At 40.3% G+C, this 23,461-nt stretch overlaps 1 protein-coding gene across 2 annotated transcripts in view; it reads left to right on the top strand.

Moving 5' to 3' along the window:
- The window catches only part of prmt3 (protein arginine methyltransferase 3), a 268,134-nt gene that overhangs the window by 219,312 nt on the left and 25,361 nt on the right, over positions 1 to 23,461 (top strand). For both annotated transcript variants that reach the window (XM_073047729.1, XM_073047728.1), the window contains 2 exons: positions 11,726 to 11,776; positions 15,680 to 15,767. In XM_073047729.1, coding sequence (XP_072903830.1) covers positions 11,726 to 11,776; positions 15,680 to 15,767 — 139 coding nt within the window. The remainder of the gene's footprint in view (positions 1 to 11,725; positions 11,777 to 15,679; positions 15,768 to 23,461) is intronic.

Genomic DNA, 23,461 nt, shown 5'->3' with positions numbered 1-23,461 from the left:
AATGACAAATATGGCTCCATACTATTGACCTTCTGTTTGCATAACTTAATTAATATTAACAATTGCTTTGACGAGGAAGGCAGCAACGTTTTAAATGATTGATGATCGAGTTGATTTTTCAACTTGCCCTGGGTGAAATTAGAGGACCAAAAGCACCATTAAAACTGACTTTTAAATTTGTGGCCTTGATCGTCCCTTCTGGTGTTTTAGCCGGATAATTTAACAACCGATGTGCCTTCCTGGCTTGAGCATCAGTCTTATGAACATGTGCAAACTGGGCTTGTTGAAAAACACTGAGGAAAAATTGGCCTGGAGATCCAATTCTTAAGCTTAGACTCAAGTCAAGATGAGCAGAATATTCCTTTGACCCATGGAAAGAAAGCCAAGGACATTATTGTCCTGAGATCCCTCCTCACTGAATCTGGTCCCTCAATTAATCAAGGGACCTCTAGGGTGCCTGGCATTCATCTGATGTCAGTTACACAGCTGAAGGTTATCAGTGGGGTGATGATTCTTTTTCTGTTGCAATACCTCAGCTTTTAAGGTTCCCTTGCCCTCAAAAAAAAATCCAGGATCCAGAAACACTCATAAAAATTTATTGCATGTAGTATTTGCATCTGTAATTAAGTCTTTCTATCCAGGCCCCATTCAGCCACCTTCAGAGTCCTAAAGATTCTCCATTATCCCATCCCCTTCCTCAACTGCTTCATACACTTCTATAGCCACGTTGTCAAACATGTAGCCGCCCTTTATACTGCTCTTGGTCTCCTCTGTGCCTTCTACTGCCAATCTCATCCAATAATGAATGTGGCATCCATTGTTAAGGACTCCTGTCACCCAGGTCATGCTCTTTTCTCTTAGCTACCAACAAAGAGAAAGTACAGGAGCTGGAATGTTTTCGGAACAGCTTCTTACCCTCCGCCATTAGATTTCTGAATGGTCATGAACCCGCCCATGAACATTACTTTGTTATTATTGTAATACTTGTTTAATTTAATTTTTAATACATTTCTTATTGTGATTTATAGTTTTGTTTTACTGTACTGTGCTGCAAAGCAACAAATTTCACTAGTTGCTGTATGCCAGTGACATTAAACCTGATTCTGACTCTCATCGATGTTGAATGATTCAAGCTCTCTTCCAACTGAACATTCTTTTGCCCATTATGCCACTGGCGTTTAGGGCTGCAATGAATGCCTCTGTCTCCGGCGGCATTCATGGCTTCCTTCATCATGTCAGTTGCTTCCTCTCAGTCATAAAAATCCTGGGTGGAGACTCCGGAGAACTGTCACACTCAGATGTAGAAGGATTCTTCAATGCTGTTTCCATAACAGTTTTGTTTGACCAATCAGGGTTGTAAGCCCTTAGCTGAACCCCCAAGCCTGGAGGACCAGTGGACCATTCTTAGTCTGTCCTCTACCCTTTGACCTGTTTGGCATGGGTGATCCTACCAAGAGCCAAAGCATAAAGCCCTGACTCCAGCCAGTATAGTTATTCAGGTCCTTGAGGCATGCAGACCTCCAAAACCTACGACAAGGTTGCGGTCCTTTCGGAGGTCCAACTGAACACAGAGAAGACTGAAGCTATTGCTTTTATTTTTAGATAGATAGATAGATAGATAGATACTTTATTCATCCCCATGGGGAAATTCAACTTTTTTTCCAATGTCCCATACACTTGTTGTAGCAAAACTAATTACATACAATACTTAACTCAGTAAAAAATATGATATGCATCTAAATCACTATCTCAAAAAGCATTAATAATAGCTTTTAAAAAGTTCTTAAGTCCTGGCGGTTGAATTGTAAAGCCTAATGGCATTGGGGAGTATTGACCTCTTCATCCTGTCTGAGGAGCATTGCATCGATAGTAACTTGTCGCTGAAACTGCTTCTCTGTCTCTGGATGGTGCTATGTAGAGGATGTTCAGAGTTTTCCATAATTGACCGTAGCCTACTCAGCGCCCTTCACTCAGCTACCGATGTTAAACTCTCCAGTACTTTGCCCACGACAGAGCCCGCCTTCCTTACCAGCTTATTAAGACGTGAGGTACTGATGCCCTTTCCACTCTCGGCACTCAGTCAATCTGAAGTGAACTGTGCAAAACCACGATGTGCTGTGCTGTTGAGAGTGAGCTTCATGTTACCCATGCATCACCAGCGTTGTTGGTTCCTTCTCTATAACTTTGCTTTGCACCAAGGATGCTTACTTTCACTGCAGACAGAACTTTCGTCACCTCCAAGCTCAATGTTGTACATAATTTGCAGTAATTGTAGAATGTGTCACAAACTATCATGCAGTCCCATCTTTTCCCCTTTCCATATTGTTTTTTGACTTGGTTCAAGTGCTTCAAATTCCTCCTACTCTGCATTGTGAGAGTGAGATAAGATTGGTAACATAAATACAGTATAGACTTGTGAACAAAGAAACAACATTTTAAGTGGAAAGCTCTTAACTGCATGTAAGTGTTCAAAGTTCAAAGTAAATATACGATCAAAGCATGTGTATGTCATTGTATACCACCCTGCGCTTCTTTTTCTTGCAGGCATACTCAGTAAATTCTAGAACCAAAGTAGAACCAATGAAAGGCTGCACCAACAGGGCAGTCAAATAACCAATGTGCAAAAGCCACAAACTGTGCAAATATATATAAAATAGAAAAATAAATAATGACAATAAATAAATGAGCAGTAAATATCGAGAACATGAGATGAAAACTCCTTGAAAATGAGTCCATGGGTTGTGGGAACAGTTCAGTGATAGGCAAGTGAAGTTAAGGTTATAGAGTCATAGAAAAGTATAGCACAGTAACAGGGCCTTCAGCCCATCTAGTCTGTGCTGAGCGATTTAAACTACCTACTCCCATCGATGTGCATTGGGACCATAGCCTTCCATGCCCCCTGCCATCCATGTAGCTATCCAAACTTCTTTTAAGCATTGAAATCAAGCTTGCATGCACCACTTGCAATGACAGCTCATTCCACACTCCCACAACCCTCTGAGCAAAGATGTTTCCTCTCATGTTCCCCTTAAGACTTTTCAACTTTCACCCTAACGTCAAGTTGTCGTACCACCCAACCTCTGTGAAAAAGGCCTACTTGCATTTACCTTTTCTATACCCCCCATAATCTTATATTCCTCCATCAAATCTCCTCTCATTTTTCTACGTTCTAAGGTCCTAATCTATTCAATCTAATAACTCAGGTCCTCCAGACCCAACAACATCCTTGTAAATTTTTTCTGCACTCTTTCAACCTTATTTACATCTTTCCTGCTGGTAGGTGAGCAAAACTACACATAATACTCCAAATTAGGCCTCAACAATGTCTTGTACAACTTCAACATAACATTCCATCTCCTGTACACAATACTTTGATTTATGAAGATCAAAGTGCCAAAAGCTTTCTTTACGACACCATCAACCTGTGACACCATTTTCAATCAATTATGGACCTGTATTCATAGATCCCTTTGTTCTACCACACTCCTCGGTGCCCTATCATTCACTGTGTAGGACCTACCCTGGTTGGTCCTGCCAAAATGCAACACTTCATACTTGTCTGCATTAAATTTCATTTGCCACTTTTCAGCCCATTTTTCCAGCTGGTCCACTGGTTATCCCCACTGGTTCAAGAGCCTGATGGTTGAGGGGTAATGACTGTTTCTGATCCAGGTGGTGTGAGTCCTATATCTTCTTCCTGATAGCAGCAGCAAGAAGAAAGCATGATCTGGCTCCTGGGGATCCCTGATAGTGGATGCTGCTATCTTTGTAATTGCACCTATGTGCTGGGCCCAGGGCAAGTCCTCTGAATTGATAACACTGAGATAACTGACCCAGTCTACCTCTGCTCCCCCAATGAGGACTCGCTCATTGACCTCCAGTTTCCTTCTCCTGAAAGCCAATAATCCACTCCTGGGTCTTGTTATCGTTAAGTGAGAGGTTGTTATTGTGGCACCACTCAGCCAAATTTTCAATCTCCCTCCTACATGCTGCTTCGTCACCACTATTGAATTGGACAACGTCTGTGGCAACATCAGCAAACTTAAATATGGCATCGGAGCTGTGCTTAGCGAGTAGAGCAGGGGGCTAAGCACACGGCCTTGTGGTGCACCTGTGCTGATGGAGATTGTTGAAGAGAACTTTCTGGGATCTGCAAGTGAGGAAACTTGAGGATCCAACTCTACAAGGAGATAATGAGGCCAAGGTCCTGAAGCTTGTTGATAAGTTTTGAGGGGATTAAATACTGAGCTCTAGTCAATAAAGAGCATCCTGATGTATGCATCCTTCTCTGGATTTTCCAGGACTGAGTGAAGAGCCAATGAGATGGCATCTGCTATCGGCCGGTTCTGCTGGTAGGCAAATTGGAGTGGATTCAAGTCACTTCTCTGGCAGGAGTTAAATGTGTTTCATCACCAACCTCTCAAACCGCTTTATCACAGTTGATGTAAGTGCTACTGGGCAACAGTCATTGAGACAAGTTATCCTTATCCTAGCATAAGTTTGAAAAAGAGGAGGTTAGTATCTTTCCCCTGTGTTTGAGCCAATACTTATCCCTTCAGGAATAACACCAAAGAAAGACGTTGATTTTGTGGAAGTTTCCTGTCATGTTTCCAACGTGAGAATTGTTAGTGTTCCTCAATTTTATGAACAACTTGTGTGCCTGTTGAAAATCAACAAGTATTTATTCAGTTCCAACAAAGAATGGCATTCCCTACTGGAAAGTTTATTGTAGCACAGTGGGAATACAGAGCTAATGTTAGAATCGAATTACTTGTGACTAATGATAGAGTAGCCTTGACAAATCAAAATATTAAAAATTAACCTGTGTGGAAAACTTCACTCACCTCAACACAGAACTGATTCACAACCTACACTCATTTCCAAGGACTCTACAACTCATGTTCTCGATATTATCTATTTAATTATTTGTCTATTATTTATGTTTTTTATATATTTGTTCAGTTTGTCTTCTTTTGCACATTAGTGTGTTTGTCAGTCTATTTGTATCTAGTTTTTCTTTGGTTCTATTGTTTTTCTTCATTCTTTAGTGCACAGGTGAGTGATAAAAATCTGAGGGAATCGACGGGAGTAAAATAAAATTCACATAGGATTAATGTAAATGAGGGGCAGCATGAACAGTGGGCTGAAGGGCATGTTCTGTGCTGTATGATTCTGTGACTATGACAGTAAGGCATCCACATATTTCCCTGTCTGAGAAGGCTGTACAGTAGGCTTTCTTTCCTACAGTGGGATAATATCCATCATTTTCTGATTGTGAATGCTAGTGCACGTTAGATGCTCATTTGAATGTCTAAAACGGGGGGCCCAACCTGGCATCCACAGACCTCTTGCTTAATGGCACTGGTCCATAGCATAAAAAAGGCTGGAAACCCTTGCTCTAAACATGGAACCTTACAGCACAGAACAGGCCTTTTACCCACGATGCTGTGCAAACCTTTTAACCTTCTCCAAGATCAATCTAACATAGCCTTCCATTTTTTTTTCTATCATCCATGTTCTATCTAAGAGTCTCTTAAATGTCCCTAATGTGTCTGTCTCTACCACCACCCCTGGCAGGGTGTTTCATTCACCCAGCACTCTCTGTGTAAAAGAAATCTTACCTCTGGCTTTCTCCAATACTTTCCTCCAGTCACCTTAAAATTATGCCCCTATTATCCATTTCTGACCTGAGAGATATTCTCTAGTTGTCCACTTGATCTGTGTCTCTTATCATCTTATACACATCTATCAAGGCACCTCACATTCACCCCAAACAGAAAAGCCCTAGCTTTTCCATGTCCTAATAAGACATGCTCTCTAATCCAGGCAGCATCCTGGTAAATCTCCTCTAGGTAGGGAGTTTAGCATGAGGCATATTTAGTGTAGTTGCTAGCACAACGCTTTACAGTACAAATGACCCAGGTTCAATTCCCACGCTGCCTGTAAGGAGTTTGGGTTTGCAAGGGTTGCCTCCAGATTTTCCAGTTTCTTCCCACAGTCCAAAGATATTCCAGTTGGTAGGTTATTTAGTCATTGTAAATTATCCTGTAATTAGGCTTGGATTAAATCAGGGGATTGCTGGGCTGCTTGGTTCGAAAGGCTGGAAAGGCCTATTCCATGCTGTATCTCAATGAATAAATAAATATTACGACTAATATTACAATAAATATCGTCAGAAACTTCATCGTTCGGATTCCCCACCTCAGCAGTGCAGATGCGTATTGTATTTGAGGCTGAAGTCAGTCTAGGGTAATAAGGGATATGGGGTTCAGGGAAGGAAATGAATGCAGAGCTGCCGAGAGGAGACAGTTGGCCCACTCTTCTGTTTTTGTTCTCAAGCTGGGTATGTGGACACAGTGGGGGGATAGAAACTTAAACAAATCATCAGAAAAGTAATGGATGATCTTTATTCTCTCCCTCCCCACCCATCAGACACTGAAGGCATGGACAGTAATTGTTACTGAGGCCTTATGTAAGCACATAGATTACTTTCAGATTATGTTATCAGGCTAAGTGAGGATGGCTTTTCCTCTCTCAGTGTTGTGGCAAAAGAGGCCTCAAAATTTCACCAAGTCAGAGAGCACAGACACGGCCTTCTGCCCATCTGGTCCATGCTAACCAAGATACCCATTCAGCTGGTCCCATTTGCCAGAGTTTGGCCTATAACCTTCTAAACCTTTCCAATCTATGTACCTGTCCCACTGTCTTTTACTGTTCATTCTTAATATTTTCTTTTTGAAATTTTCAAACAAATTATAGGAGGAATGGGATGTCTCTTAGTCTGGTAGAAAAGATATTCATCCTCTGTCTGAACTCTCGCCACCAGTACCAGTACTTTTAGAAACATAGAAACATAGAAAATAGGTGCAGGAGTAGGCCTTTCGGCCCTTCGAGCCTGCACCGCCATTCAGTATGATCATGGCTGATCATCCAACTCAGAACCCTGTACCTGCTTTCTCTCCATACCCCCTGATCCCTTTAGCCACAAGGGCCATATCTAACTTCCTCTTAAATATAGCCAATGAACCGACTTAACTGTTTCCTGTGGCAGAGAATTCCACAGATTCACCACTCTCTGTGTGAAGAAGTTTTTCCTTATCTCGGTCCTAAAAGGCTTCCCCTTTATCCTTAAACTGTGACCCATCCTTCTGGACTTCCCCAACATTGGAAACATCTTTTGTGGCAAAGACCATTGCTTCTACTCCCTGCCCTCCAGAGATAACTCATTCCTTCCATCCCTCTACTGTTGACCAATATTTGAGAGCTAGCCTTGAAATTATCACCTCTCAGATCACAATCAGGACAATTTGGAATATGTCTTGACCGTGGCCTGCCCTGCAGTTAAAATTGAGGATTTGCTGCCTTGACTAGTGCTCCAAGCAAGACCAAAGGTTGCCTGCTGTGACACAACCTCATCAAGGATCAACTTTATTCGCCATATACATTTACATGTATTAGGAATTTGCTGTGATGTGTTGGCTAGGGGACAATACACAACAATAAATAACATTCAATATTCATAAAGAATAAAAAAAATACAGTGGTCACTTTATTAGCTAAACCTGTACATCTGCTTATTAATGCAAATATCTAGTCAGCCCTTCATGTGGCAGCAACTCAATGCATAAAAACATGCAGATATGGTCAAGAGGTTCAGTTGTTGTTCAGACCAAACAGCAGAATGGGGAAGGAAGGTGATCTAAGTGACTTTGTGGAATGATTGTTGGTGCCAGACGGGGTGGTTTGAGTATCTCAGAAACTGCAGATCTCCTGGGATTTTCACACACAACAATCTCTAAAGTTTACAGAGAATGGTGCAAAAAACATAGTGAGTGGCCTTTCTGAGGGTGAAAACAACTTGTTAATGAGAGAGGTCAGAAGAGAATGGCCAGACTGATTGAAGCTGATAGGAAGGCACCAGTAACTCAAATAACCACTTGTTACAACAGTGGTGTGCAGAAGAGCATCACTGAACACACAACACGTTGTCCTTGAAGTGGATGGGCTACAGCAGCAGAAGACCACAGACATGCACTTAGTGGCCACTTTATTAGGTACAGGAAATTTAATAGGTGGGTGTGGAGAGAGCTAACAAAAATGGTGGCTCAGATCAACTGCTTGGGAGAAGAAACTTGTAAGATAGTTAAAGTTTTTTTTGTTTCAATGGCCCTTTTATTCTTTCCAGTAGGGAGCTTTTGGAAAAGGCAGCTTGCCCAGTGGGAAGTGTTGTCACTGATTTTTCCCATCTGCTTCTTTACATGTCCTGCAGTTTTAGTAGACCTGTATATGAAACTTCTTTCAACAGAGAAATTGAAAATTTGGAGACCAAAAAAAATGACAGCCTTTCTTGAATCCTTGTGCTAGTGAGTTTGTGGGGAAAACAGACAAACAGCCTAGTTTCCTGTTTATTAGCAACAACAGTGGTTAGCTACATACTCCACACTGACAGAAGTTCACTTTCATCATATTTTTTTTTGAGCAAATTGAATAATTTATTTTAGATCCCTGCTTAAGCTCAGCTTGAAAAACCTTTACTGCCACTTTTTCTGACTTTGCATTGTTGTAGGTACTGCTGTTGGTTTGGGCTTTGAGGTCATTTTCATGCTTGCTGGAGAGAGTAGAAGGAATGGGTATGACCCTTGGAGGCCCTCTTTTGTGATTTTAATCAGAGTAGCTCAGAATGGAAGTGATGAGTGCATAGAAGAGGACTCCAAAGAGTAGACTGTAACTCAGGAAATCCGCAATGCACTGTTTTGGATATAAGTAGCTTCTTAATTAATCTTGTTGTTTTCCAAAATAAATTGGTGTTTCAAGCAGCCTTGGATCCATAATCCAGGCTGGCATGGCGACACAGCTAGTAGGGCGATTGCCCCTCAGCTCCAGCAACCCAGACTCGATTTTAACCTTCTGTTGATTCAGAGTGGAGTTTACATCGTCTCCCTGTGACCTCATGTGTTTTCCCTGAGTACTTACTCACGTATACCACAAACACGCCAGTCAGTAGGTTCATCGGCCTTCATAAATTGCCCCTAAAATGTAGATGAGATATGGAATTTGGGGAGAATTCAGGGGAATGTGGGAAGGATTAATGTAGGATGAGTATAATTAGATGCAACACACACGAAACATAGAATGTTTCCTCATTTCCATAGATGCTGCCTGACCTGCTGAGTTCCTCTGGCATTTCGTACGTGTTGCTTTGGATTTCAAGCATCTGCAGATTTCCTAGTGTTTGAGTATAACTAGATGCCTGATTTTGTGGGACAAAGTTCTTGTTTCCTTATGGTATAGGTCTATGATTCTATGAGTATGAAGACTGGCACAGTTATCCCCAGTATACATCTTGAGTACATTATCGAGCCATTACATCATCGATCCCCAAAGTTACACTCAACCCTTTGGAGGGGAGGCAGTCTTTCTGCAGATACTCATTGCTTTCTCTCTCAAACAGTTTTGTGAAGTGCCAAAGATAACTCTCATTCCTAGATTCTCCAATAAATGTAAAAATGTTTGCCACACTGAGTAACACACACATAGATAGATAGATAGATAGATACTTTATTCATCCCCATGGGGAAATTCAACTTTTTTTCCAATGTCCCATACACTTGTTGTAGCAAAACTAATTACATACAATACTTAACTCAGTAAAAAATATGATATGCATCTAAATCACTATCTCAAAAAGCATTAATAATAGCTTTTAAAAAGTTCTTAAGTCCTGGCAGTTGAATTGTAAAGCCTAATGGCATTGGGGAGTATTGACCTCTTCATCCTGTCTGAGGAGCATTGCATCGATAGTAACCTGTCACTGAAACTGCTTCTCTGTCTCTGGATGGTGCTATGTAGAGGATGTTCAGAGTTTTCCATAATTGACCGTAGCCTACTCAGCTGGAGTATATCCTACATATGCTACATATCCTACATATGCTGGAGAAACACAGCAGATGGGGCAACATCTATGGAGAGGAATAAACAGTCAATGTTTTGGTGCAAAACTCTTCATCAGGACTGGAAAGGAAGGGGGAAGAAGTCAGAATAAGAAGGTGGCAGTGGGGGAAGGAGTACAAAATGGGAGGTGATAGATGAACCTGAGTGAGGGGGAGAGGGAATGAAATGAGAAGCTGGGAGATGATAGGCGGAAAAGGTGATAGGCTGTTTCCTTTCCATCGATGTTGCCTGATCTGCTCACTTTCCCTAGCATCTTGTGTACGTTACTCTGGATTTCCAGCATCTGCAAAAAATTTTGCGTTTATGATTTACAAAATCTAAACTCTGAATACTTTATTTTCTGAACTTCTGATTAGCAACATCTGCAATTATTTGATTTTTTTTCCCATGGAACTTCAAGCAGAAAAGCATGAGCAAAGTCAGTAAAACTGGCTGAAAATATCTTGACTGCTGCATCTGAAATAAGGTCCAAAGTAATAATTTGGACTAATTATCCAAGTCTAGCTGCACACAAAGTGACTGCTTGCTGAAGTTATAATAGAGGCTTTAGTTGAAGAGGGCTTCAATCTGCAAAGGAGTTTTTGTCATCCAATTGTTGTTAACAGCACCGTATAAGTAAAAGTTTGCTGTTTCAGAATGAAAATACGATTCTGTCATTCAGATATTAAAATACATGATATCTTATTATATCGAATGATCGGCCAGAGAAAATAGTTGAGGCAAGTCCAACAATGACTTTTTAAAAAGGCGTTTGGATAAATACAATAGGAAGGGTTTAGAGCAGGTGTTTCGAACCTGGGGGCACAGACCCCTTGGCTAACAGTAGGGGTCCTTGGCATCAAAAAAGTTTGGGAACTCCTGGTTTCAAGGGATGCAAACATGGGCAAATTGGTCTAGTTTAGGTGAAAATCTTGGTTGGCATGGATGAGTTAGGCCTAAGGGCCTAGTTCCATGTTGTATTACTCTATGAGTGATAAGACTGTTATCATTGGGTCTAGGCCATTGCTTTAATTACGTAAATCTCAATGAATGGGGTTCTCATGATGCCGGAATGTGTGGTGACACTTGCGGGTTGCCCTCTCGCATATCCTTGGGCGTGTTGGTTATTAATGCAAACAGTGTACTTCACTGTATATTTTGATGTACATGTGATAAATAAGTTAATCTGAATCTGAACGTGGCTTTGATCAAAGCTCTTGCTCAAACGCTCTTTTGGAGCACCATTTCTCCCGTTCTGGCCTCTTGTGTTTGTCCTTATTTTCTTTCAGCCATCATTTGGCTACTGCCACGTGGCTCCTGTGTTTTGGAATCCCCTCACGAAACCTTACTGCACTTCAGTCTCTTAAGCCGGTCCTTTGAGACTATCTTCTCAAGCAAGCTTTTGGTCACCTTAATAAACGTCTTTTTTTTTGCATCTGGTGTCAAAATTTGCTTATGCTACTGAGATAAGTCTAGCAATGGTTCTGCTATGCTACGGCTGCCATTTCAACATAGATTGCTGTTGGACCTGAGAATTTCTCTGTGAAGATGTTATTTTGTAGAGTTATAGAGCTACTTCTTTTATTACCCTATTGGTAAAAATGTCATACAAATGGTTTAAGACACTGCAGTACAACATTTGTCACAGCTGTGGAATAATATAACAAAATCAGTCTTGATGTGAAAGGCAGCAACAACAAACCACAAATGTCTCACATCTGCTGACATATTATTCAGCGAATTGTGCACATTTATATATATATATTTTTGATTTTATGTTGTGCTTTTATTTCAGGCAATTGCTGGCTACTTTGATATTTCATTTGAGAAGAATTGCAGCAGTAAGGTAAGGACTTGCAACAGCAGGGCTCTCTGCACAGTGCATATACAGAATAGGATGCTCGCTCACTTAATTGCAAAGCTGTTTTGCCAGAAAGCGTATAATATTCCTGTGCCAACTCTTTGAATTAGCCTCACTTCTGTATTCTTTCTCTATAATCCTGCATATGTTAACATTCCAAGTACATATGTTCAATCCTCCATTGAAAGTCACTATTGAATCTGCTTCCACAGCCCTTACGAGGGGTGATTGATAAGTTTGTAGCCTAAGGTAGGAGTCAATTTTAGAAAACCGAGCACATTTATTTTTCAACATTGTCCCCTCCTATATTTACACACTTAGTCCAGTGGTTGTGGAGCATACGGATCTTGGACCTCCAGAGAGTGTCCACAGCATGGGTGATTGATAAGTTCGTGGCCTAAGGTAGAAAGAGATGAGTTATTAATTTTCTGCATAATCACTCAAAGATTTGAATTGCATGTGCATATAATGAGAACTGTATGACTCATCTTCTTCTACCGTAAGCCATGAACTTATCAATCACCCATCTGTGGACACTTTCTGGAGGTCCAAGATCCATTTGCTCCATGACCGCTGGACTAAGTGTGTAAATGTAGGAGGGGACTATGTTGAAAAATAAATGTGCTAGGTTTTCTAAAATTGACTCCTTCTACCTTAGGCCACAAACTTATCAATCACCCCTCCTACAAGCCATGTATTTCGTGCCTATTAATTTACTTGTTTGAAAAGAATTCGCCACATCTTTCTTTTTACTTTGTTAGCCTTAAAACACAAAGCTGGACATTCAAAGAAGTGTATGATTTCTCTGATGTTGCTCCAGTCCTGATGAAGTCTCAACTCGAAACATCGACTGTGTATTCATTTCATAAGAACATAAGAAATGGGAGCAGGAGTAGGCCTTCTGGCCTGTTGAGCCTGCCCTGCCGTTCAATAAGATCATGGCTGATCTGGCCATGGATTCATCTCCACTTACCTGCCTTTTCCCCATAAACGTTAATTCCCCTACTATGCAAAGATCTAGATAGATAGATAGATACTTTATTCATCCCCATGGGGAAATTCAACTTTTTTCCAATGTCCCATACACTTGTTGTAGCAAAACTAATTACATACAATACTTAACTCAGTAAAAAATATGATATGCATCTAAATCACTATCTCACAAAGCATTAATAATAGCTTTTAAAAAGTTCTTAAGTCCTGGCGGTAGAATTGTAAAGCCTAATGGCATTGGGGAGTATTGACCTCTTCATCCTGTCTGAGGAGCATTGCATCAATAGTAACCTGTCGCTGAAACTGCTTCTCTGTCTCTGGATGGTGCTATGTAGAGGATGTTCAGAGTTATCCATAATTGACCGTAGCCTACTCAGCGCCCTTCGCTCAGATACCGATGTTAAACTCTCCAGTACTTTGCCCACGACAGAGCCCGCCTTCCTTACCAGCTTATTAAGACGTGAGGCGTCCCTCTTCTTAATGCTTCCTCCCCAACACGCCACCACAAAGAAGAGGGCGCTCTCCACAACTGACCTATAGAACATCTTCAGCATCTCACTACAGACATTGAATGACGCCAACCTTCTAAGGAAGTACAGTCGACTCTGTGCCTTCCTGCACAAGGCATCTGTGTTGGCAGTCCAGTCTAGCTTCTCATCTAACTGTACTCCCAGATACTTGTAGGTCTTAACCTGCTCCACACATTCTCCATTAATGATCACTGGCTCCATATGAGGCCTAGATCTCCTAAAGTCCACCACCATCTCCTTGGTCTTGATGATATTGAGACGCAGGTAGTTTGAGTTGCACCATATCACAAAGTCCTGTATCAGTTTCCTATACTCCTCCTCCTGACCATTCCTGACACACCCCACTATGGCCGTGTCATCAGCGAACTTCTGCACATGGCAGGACTCCGAGTTATATTGGAAGTCTGATGTGTACAGGGTGAACAGGACCGGAGAGAGTACGGTTCCCTGCGGCGCTCCTGTGCTGCTGACCACCGTGTCAGACCTACAGTCTCCCAACCGCACATACTGAGGTCTATCTGTCAAGTAGTCCACTATCCAATCCACCATGTGAGAGTCTACTCCCATCTCCGTTAGTTTGTGCCTTAAGATCTTGGGCTGGATGGTGTTAAAGGCACTAGAGAAGTCAAGGAATGTAATCCTCACAGCACAACTGACCCCATCTAGGTGAGAGAGTGATTTGTGCAGCAAATACGTGATAGCATCCTCCACTCCCACCTTCTCCTTATACGCAAACTGAAGAGGATCCAAACTTGTCTTAAATATAGTTATTGGGGTAGCCTCCACTGCTTCATTGGGCAGGAAATTCCACAGATTCACCACTCTCTGGGAGAAGCAGTTCCTGCTCATTTCCGTCCTAAATCTACTCCCCTGAATCTTGAGGCTATGTCCCCCAGTTTTAGCCTCACCGACCAGTGGAAGCAACTTCCTTGCCTCTATCTTATCTATGCCTTAGACAGATGCTGCCTGACCTGCTGAGTTCTTCCAGCATTTTGTGTGCGTTGCTCTGGATTTTCAGCATCTGTAGAACCTCTTGTGTTGACTATTTCTCTTGCTACTTTTTTTGTTGTAAGATGTTGAGGCATGAATGGAGATTAAGTCTTTTTCACATACAACCGAGCAATTGGCAGTTGGAATTGCTGAGCCATCTCATGGCACAGAAGCGCAGCGGTTGGTACAGCACTTTACATTTCCAGCTGTTAGATCAGGTTTCAATTCCCACCGCCGGCTGTAAGGAGCTTATATTTTTCCTCCCAAGACCACATGGGTTTCCTCCAGGTGTTCCAGTTTCCTCCCATGTACCAAAGACGTAAGATTAGGGTTAGTGGGCTGTGGCATGCCATGTTGTCATCAGAAACATGCCAACACTCGCGAGCTTCCTAGCACAATCCTTGCCGATGTGATTTGACTCAAGTGATGCATTTTGCAAGATTTCTTATTGTCCCGTACATGACTTACTGTGCAGAGGTATGGGGAAATACATAGAAAACAAATACAAATTCAATTTTTCTACTCCAAAAGAAAGCCATACGAATTGTAAATAAGACAAGTTATTGTGAGCCAACCAATCCACTATTTATTTAACTAAATACTTTAAAATTCAGAGATTTCGTAGATTTTAAAATGATACAAATTATGTATAAAGTAAAAAATGGACAGTTACCACAAAGTATCCAAAGATTGTTTAAAATGAGAGAAAGTCAACATGATTTGAGAGGAACATGTGTATTTCAATAACAAAGGATAAGAACAAATGTAAAAAATCATTGTATTTCAGTCAGAGGGGTGAATCTATGGAACAGTTGTAGTGAAATCTAAAAACATGAACCACACTTAACAAGTTTAAAAAATTATTTAAAAAATAATTTAATGATCAAATACAAAATCTATTATTTAAAATTAATAGGAGTAATGTAAATAAGTGATACTTGGAATTGGACTTTGTGCTAAAAGATTATGAAATTTTTTGTTTTGATGCGATGATTGACGCTAAATATGTTTTTATATAAGTAAGAGGGGTAGGCGTAATAAGCTGTAGCTTCAGCCTACACCCTTTTGGTCTGTTTTAAAGATTGTTATTATTTAATTTTGTTTTATGAAATCATCGTTGAAAATGATGCTTTTTGTTATGTTTGTACTGACCGAAATAAAATTTCATTCATTCATTCATTCATGTACATGTGACAAATAAAGCTAATCTTTTCTTTACAACCTCAGTATTTATGCAAAGACCCTTCTTTATCAGATCTGGTCATTGTATTCTTCATGTCTATTTGTATTGGGTGCTGTTTATGTGCAAGGGTGAGTGTGCTGCTTCTTTAGAAATAATGCCTTTCATCAGATACCTTTGCACTTTGGTTTCCAGGTCATGTTCTCCACTGGTCCAAGAAGTACCAAAACTCACTGGAAACAAACTGTGTTTCTTCTGGAACATTCCATCTCAGTAAAAAAAGGTAACTGATTTGTCCAGTGTGCATCTCCCTGCAGGCATGAGGCTTTCATAAAGCACACAGCTTTGGATAGCTGATTACGCCTGCTGCAGTGACACAAATCTAACTATAGAGCTGTACTTATTAACTATTTTTAATGCTTTGCTAATTATTGTGAGTTCATTTTAGACAACACTATTATGTGAAATTAATGGTTCGCTTGCCACATCGATTTGATGGCTTTCACGAATGACAGGAACAAAAATAATGGCAACAGTGCAGAATGAATTACTAGCCTCGTATGTCCAGGGTACGTTCAGAGATTAACCTGGACCTATGCCAATGGAAGGGTCTAAGCAGCTGCCCTCCACTTTGCATTTTGTCCTAAAAAAAAAGGTCTCTGCATTTCATCAAATGAAACCTGCAGATGTTATAAGTGTTATGTTCCCTCCAGTTGCTATTGTAACCTGAAGGGAAAGTGTCATTGTCCTTTTGAGCCTCATCAAATGCCAACAGCAGTGAAAAAAAAAATCATATATTAGGCAGGACCCATCTGTTTAAATAAAGGTAAAGAATCAACTAAATAGAAATAATTGAAAATGAACGGGGTCCGCTATCTGACAAAGTATAATTGCCAGACCCTGTGTTTTTTTTTAATATCAAATTTCTGTGTATTTATATTGTCTTTGTGTTCTGAATCAAATTGTTTTGCTCTTTTATTCAATGGTGTTTTAGGCATGGTGGTTGGAAAGTGCAACAACACACAAGTTAAACACTCCTGATTACATTGCCAAGATTAATACAGTGGGATTTAGCTTGTAATAGAGGAATCTTTCAGTTACAACTCCATCGCCTCTGATAAATTACTTAGCTATGACAATTCCCTATTTGTTTTCTTCCATCACCAGTTTCCTTTCTCTTTCTGAGGAGTTAATCTTTTACTTGGATGGAATATCATCCATTTCGGGGATTCTCTGTTCCCCAAGATGGATGATATACTATCCAAGTAAAAGAAATCCTTTGAAATTGAGAGATTTGTGAAGCTCCATCACTTATATTGAAATAAAATTTGACTTACGCCAAGATATATCTTCAACGTCTGTTAGACATGAGGCAGCACTTCTCTGAAGGAACCCTGTTGTGCCTTGTAATAGGTAGCAGTCAGAAATTCAAACCGTTGTAAAAGATTTATTTGAAATGGGTCAGATTTAATATCACCAGCAAATGTCGTGAAATTTGTTGTCTTTGCAGCAGCTGTACATTGCAATACATAATAATAAAAAACTCTAAGTATATCCATATTAAATAGTTAAGTTAAATAAGTAGTACAAAAATAGAAATAAAAAAGTAGTGAGGTAGTGTTCATGGGTTCAATGTCCATTTAGGGATCGGAATGCAGAGGGGAAGAAGCCATTCCTGAATTGTTGAGTGTGTGCCTTCAGGTTTCTGTACCTTCTCCCTGGTGGTAGTAATGAGAATAAAATATGACCTCACTGATGGGGGCCCTTAATAATGGATGCCCCTTTTCTGAGGCATTGCTCCTTGAATATGTCCTGGATATACGGAAGCTAATGCCCATGATGGAGCTGGCTAACTTTACAAGTCTCTACAGCTTATTTCGATCCTGTGCAGTCGCAATGGGTCAGTGGTTGTATTCGGAAAAATTACAATAATGCCTACAGTACTTCAGTCAGAAGAATGTATCAGTTATGCATCCCGATCCATTGATAATTTAAATAGGTAATTATTTAGCTGTGTTCAGTATTAGAAGAAATAAACAAATCTGCCATTTATATTTCATTTGTGCACTGACAACCCTTTCAGGGGAGCCAAAGCTTATACTGATGTCAGAATCAGAATCAGGTTTATTATTGCCAGTATGTGATGTGAAATTTGTTAACTTAGCAGTGGCAGTTCAAAGCAATACGTAATGTAGAATGAAAAGTAAATAAATAAACAAACAGATAGATAGCGGTATACGTATATTGAATAAATTAAAAATCATGCAAAAAAAAACAGAAATACTGTATATTTATAAAGGTGAGGTAGTGTCCAAAGGTTCAATGCCCATTTAGGAATCAGATGGCAGAGGGGAAGAAGCTGTTCCTGAATTGCTGAGTGTGTGCCTTCAGGCTCCTGTATCTCCTACCTGATGGTAACAGTGAGGAAAGGGCATGCCCTAGGGGCTGGAGGGCCTTAATAATGGACGCTGCCTTTCCAAGACAGTGCTCCCTGAAGGTGTCCTGCGTACTTTGTAGGCTAGTACCCAAGATGGAGCTGACGAGATTTACAACCCTCTGCAGCTTCTTTCGGTCCTGCGCAGTAGTCCCTCCATACCAGACAGTGATGCAGCCTGTCAGAACGCTTTCCACAGTACATCTATTAAAGTGGCCAGTGAGTGTGTGTTTGTGGACTTCTGCTGCTGTAGCCCATGCACTTTATGGTTCGATGTGTTGTGAGTTCAGAGATGTTCTTCTGCACAGCACAGTTGTAATGAGTAGTTATTTGAGTTACTGTCGCCTTCCTGTCAGCTTGTACCAGTCTAGCCATTCACCTCTGACCTCTCAGTAACACGGTGTTTTCGCCCACAGAACTACCACTCACCGATTTTTTTTTTGTTTTTTTGCGCCTTTCTTTGTAAGACTGTTGTGCATGAGAATTCCAGATCAGTAGTTTCTGAGATACTCAGACCACCCCATCTAGCACCATCAATCATTCCAAGGTCAAAGTCACTTTGATCAAATTTCTTTCCCATTCTGATATCTGGCCTGAATAACAACAGAACTTCTTGACCACGTCTGCATGCTTTTCTGCATTGAGTTGCTGCCACGTGATTGGCTGACTAGAAATTTGCATTAACAGGCAGGTATATGGGTGTACCTAATAAAGTGGTCACAGACTATATTACTTAACATATTAATGGAGGTTGGATTTGTTGGTGCTAAAGGTTAAATATTCCACTCTAATGGAAGCCTGTTGTTGTAGGTAGGAAATGTGAAATAAATGTTGGTTGAAAATAGTGGACTGAAGAGATTTTGCCAATTTTGATTGTGAAGTGGAATTGACAGACAATTGCTTTCTTCTGAAATCAGTAAAGTCATTACATGTACAGTGGTGCTAGAAAGTTTCAGAACCCTGTAGAATTTTCTCTGTTTCTGCATAAATATGACCTAAAATGTGATTAGAACTTCACGTAAGTCCTAAAACTAGATAAAGAGAACCCAATTAAATAAATACCACAAGAAAACTTCACACTTGTTCATTTATTTATTGAGAAAAATGATCCAATATTACATGTATATGTTGGAAAAAGTATGTGATCCTCTATGGTAATGCTTTCTACAAAAGCTATTAAGAGTCAGGTGTTCCAAAAAATGAGATGAGATTGGAGGTGTGGGTTGTAGAGGTGCCCTGCCCTATAAAAAAAGACACACAAAGTCAAGTTACTGACAGAGCCTGCTCTTCTCAAGAAAGATCTGTTTATGTGCACCATGCCTTGATCAAAACAACTTTTAGAGGACCTCAGAAGAAGAATTGTAGAGATGCATAAAGCTGGAGAAGGCTACAAAAGCATTTCCAGAGACTTGAGTGTTCATCAGTCCACAGTAAGAGAAATTGTCTACAAATGGAGGAAATTCAGTATTGTTGCTGCTCTCCCTAGCAGTGGGCATCCTGCAGAGATCACGCCAAGAGCACACCTTGCAATATTAAAGAAAGTGAAAAAGAACCCAAGGGTAACAGGAAAAACTTGCGGAAATTTTTAGAACTTGCTACAATCTCTGTTCATGTATCCACTATAACAAAAAACACTGAACAGAAATGTTGTTCATGGAAGGACATCATGGAGAAAGCCACTGTTCTCCAAAAAAAACATTGCTGCACATCTCAACTTTGCAAAAGACCACCTGGATGTTCCACAATGCTTCTGGGACAATGTTCTGTGGACAGATGAGAGAAAAGTTGAACTTGACCGAAATGCATATTACTGTATTTGGAAGAAAAAGGGTTCTGCACACCAACATCAAAATCTCACACCGACTGTGAAGCATGGTGGGAGGAGCATCATGGTTTGGAGCGGCTTTGCTGCTTGCAATTGGTGAGGGACACAAATTCAAAATTGTTTCAAGGCATTTTACAGAAGAATGTCAGGGTAGCCGGTCGTCACCTGAAGCTTAATACAAGTTGGATGATGCAACAAGACAATGATCCAAAAGACAAGAGTAAATCAACAACTTAATGGTTTAAAAAGGAAAAAAACATCGTGTTTTGGAATGGTCACTTCAAATTCCTGACTTTAGTCCTATAGAAATGTTGTGGAAGGACCTGAAGCAAGTTGTTCATGTAAGGAAGCTCACCAATGTTCCAGAGTTAAAGCAGCTTTGTAAGGGGGAATGGTCTAAAGTTCCTCCAAGCCGATGTGCAGGACTAATCAACAGTTACTGGAAACATTTGGTTGACGTTATTGTGGTACAAGAGGGTCACACCAGATACTGAAAGCAAACATTCACATACTTTTTCCAACAAATACATTGTAATATTGGATCATTTTTCTCAATAAATAAATGAACAAGTATAATGTTTTGGTGTTATTTATTTAATGGGTTCTCTTTATCTAGTTTTAGGACTTGTGTGAAGATCTGATCACATTTTAGGTCGTATTTATGCAGAAGTAGTGATAATTCTACAGGGTTCACTAACTATCTAGCACTACTATAGTATTTATGTAACAGAGAAAAACAGGTATCATATGTGCAAATGCTTTGCCCTGTTCTTCTCTGCTGATAGAATTTTCTGTTCCCATGCCACACTAACACCAGTAAATAATTGTTCACTTGATTCTGAAGGAAGATACAAGTATAAATTGAGGGGATATCATCCTAACATTGTCAAACATGATATGTGGAACTGGCTACATTATTTCACAATACAGTCAGCAGAATTAAAGCAGCCTTAAGTAAACTCATAACAGGACAAGCAAATTCCATGTATGTAGCATTAATAAATGATTACTTAGACAGGACCAGTATTTGAAAAAAAAATCTCTTATTTTTGAGACATCAGAATCAATCAGGTTTATTATCACCGACACGTGACGTGAAATTTGTTAACTTAACAGCAGCAGTTCAATGCAGTACCTAATCTAGCAGAGAAAAGTAATAATAATAAATGAAATAAAATAATAATAATAATAATAAATAAACAAGTAAATCAATTATGTATACTGAATAGAGTTTTAAAAAGTGCAAAAACAGAAATACTGTATATTAAACAGTAAGTGAGGTGGTGTCCAAAGATTCAATGTCCATTTAGGAATTGGATAGCGGAGGGGAAGAAGTTTTTCCTGAATAGCTGAGTGTGTGCCTTCAGGCTTCTGTACCTCCTACCTGATAGTAACAGTGAGAAACAGGCATGCCCTGGGTGCTGGAGGTCCTTAATAATGGATGCTGTCTTTCTGAGACACCGCTCCCTGAAGATATCCTGGGTACTGTGTAGGCTAGTACCCAAGATGGAGCTGACTAGATTTACAACCTTCTGCAGCTCCTTTTGGTCATGTGCAGTAGCCTTTCCATACTGGACAGTGATGCAGCTTGCCAAAATGCTCTCCACGGCTTCACAAAAACTATAGAAGATTTTGAGTGTATTTGTTGAGATGCCAAATCTCTTCAAACTCCTGATAAAGTATAGCTGCTCTCTGCAATTGGATCCTCAATTTGCTAACCGGAAGACGACAATCTGCGCGGATTGGTGATAACATATCCTCCTCGCTGACACTCAACACTGGCGTACTTCAGGGGTGTGTGTTTAGCCCACAGCTCTACTCTCTATTTACACATGACTGTGTGGCTAGGGATAGCTCAAATACCATCTATAAATCTGCTGACGATACAACCATTGTTGGTAGAATCTCAGGTGGTGACGAGAGGGCATACAGGAATGAGATATGCCAACTAGTGGAGTGGTGCCGCAGCAACAACCTGGCACTCAACGTCACTAAAACAAAAGAACTGATTGTGGACTTCAGGAAGGGTAAGACGAAGGAACACATACCAATCCTCATAGAGAGATCAGAAGTGGAGAGAGTGAGCAGTTTTAAGTTCCTGGGTGTCAATATCTCTAAGGATCTAACCTGGTTCTAGCATATCAATGTAGTTATAAGGAAGGCAAGACAACAGCTATACTTTATTCGGAGTTTGAAGAGATTTGGCATGTCAACAAATGCACTCAAAAACTTATATAGTTGTACCGTGGAGAGCATTCTGACAGGCTGCATCACTGTCTGGTATGGAGGGGCTGCTGCACAAGACTGAGAGAAGTTGCAGAGGGTTGTAAATCTAGTCAGCTCCATTTTGGGTACTAGCCTACAAAGTACACAGGTCACCTTCAGGGAGCGGTGTCTCAGAAAGGCAGCCTTCATTATTAAGGACCTCCAGCACCTAGAGAATACCCTTTTGTCACTGTTACCATCAGGTAAGAGGTACAGAAGCCTGAAGGCACACACTCAGCGATTCAAGAACAGCTTCTTCCTCTCTGCCATCTGATTCCTAAATGGACATTGAACCCTTGGACACTACATCACTTTTTTTAATATACAGTATTTCTGTTTTTTGCACATTTTTAATCTATTCAATATATGTATTCTATAATTGATTTACTTATTTATTATTATTTTGTCTTCCAGATTATGTATTGCATTGAAATGCTGCTGCTAAGTTAACAAATTTCACGTCACCTGCCGTGATCTGATTCTGATTTATTGATTTATTTCGGCAATTTTTTAATAAATTTATTCTGTTCATAGCGCTCTAAAAATAATATCTTAATTCCTTTGCCCCTTTGATTCTACAGTGAAAACTTAAGTTGAATCTCTTTTTAAAGAATATTCTGACTACCTTTGAAAGAGGTCTGTCCAAGATCTCGTTTTAGAGTTGATTTAAAAATTGTCCCTGTATTTTTGAAATATAATTTTCCATTCTAAAGCACAGCTTTGAACTGGAAATCATCCCTTGTGATGTTAGGCATTAAATTGAGATTTTACATCCTTCATTGCATTTCTGTCTATTCAGTGTGTCAGTTAAATCACTGTTTGCAGCAAGGTTCCAACAGAGAGAGAGAGAGAGAGAGAGAGAGAGAGTGTGTGTCTCTCTCTCTCTCTCTCTCTTTCTCCCTCTCTCTCTCTTTATATATATATAATTTATTTATCCATTTATGTGTAGTGTTTTCTTTAATGTTATTTTTCATCCATTGATGCTTATGCAGACTATTTTGTGCAAAACTCTCCAGCAGCCTTTGTCATTCAGGGAGAATGAGAGGTGCTGTTTGCTGCCCTGTTACATAAATTTAACATACTGCCATTGTCTTTATAATGAATTTCAATTCCCTGTTAATCTGCATGCGGCAATAGAGTACAGTGTACTTATCGCCGAAGGTGTACGATAAGACCGGGTGACGCAGCTAAGCCCCAGCAAGACTCTGCACTTGCACAGCATCCGGGAGCACCAGAGCTGTGAAAAAAAGCATCAGTCGTGTTAGATCAAGATGACATTGACAAATTGCTCTTCTCAGCTCCAATATTATGCCGGTCCTGTTAAATCCAGCTAGCGGGATAGCTTCTGGAAATGTACTAGGCAGCCAGTTCCAGGCAGCAGATGAAGTTGCTTTGTAGCCTTTGCCCATGATTCCTTTAAATCCAGTACTCTCCCGTTAATTCATATTGAAGG

This window comes from Hemitrygon akajei, chromosome 6 (assembly GCF_048418815.1).
Source record: "Hemitrygon akajei chromosome 6, sHemAka1.3, whole genome shotgun sequence".
Lineage (NCBI taxonomy): Eukaryota > Metazoa > Chordata > Chondrichthyes > Myliobatiformes > Dasyatidae > Hemitrygon > Hemitrygon akajei.
The sequence above is the reverse complement of the archived record's forward strand: the minus strand, read 5'-3'. Positions and strand labels throughout refer to the sequence as shown.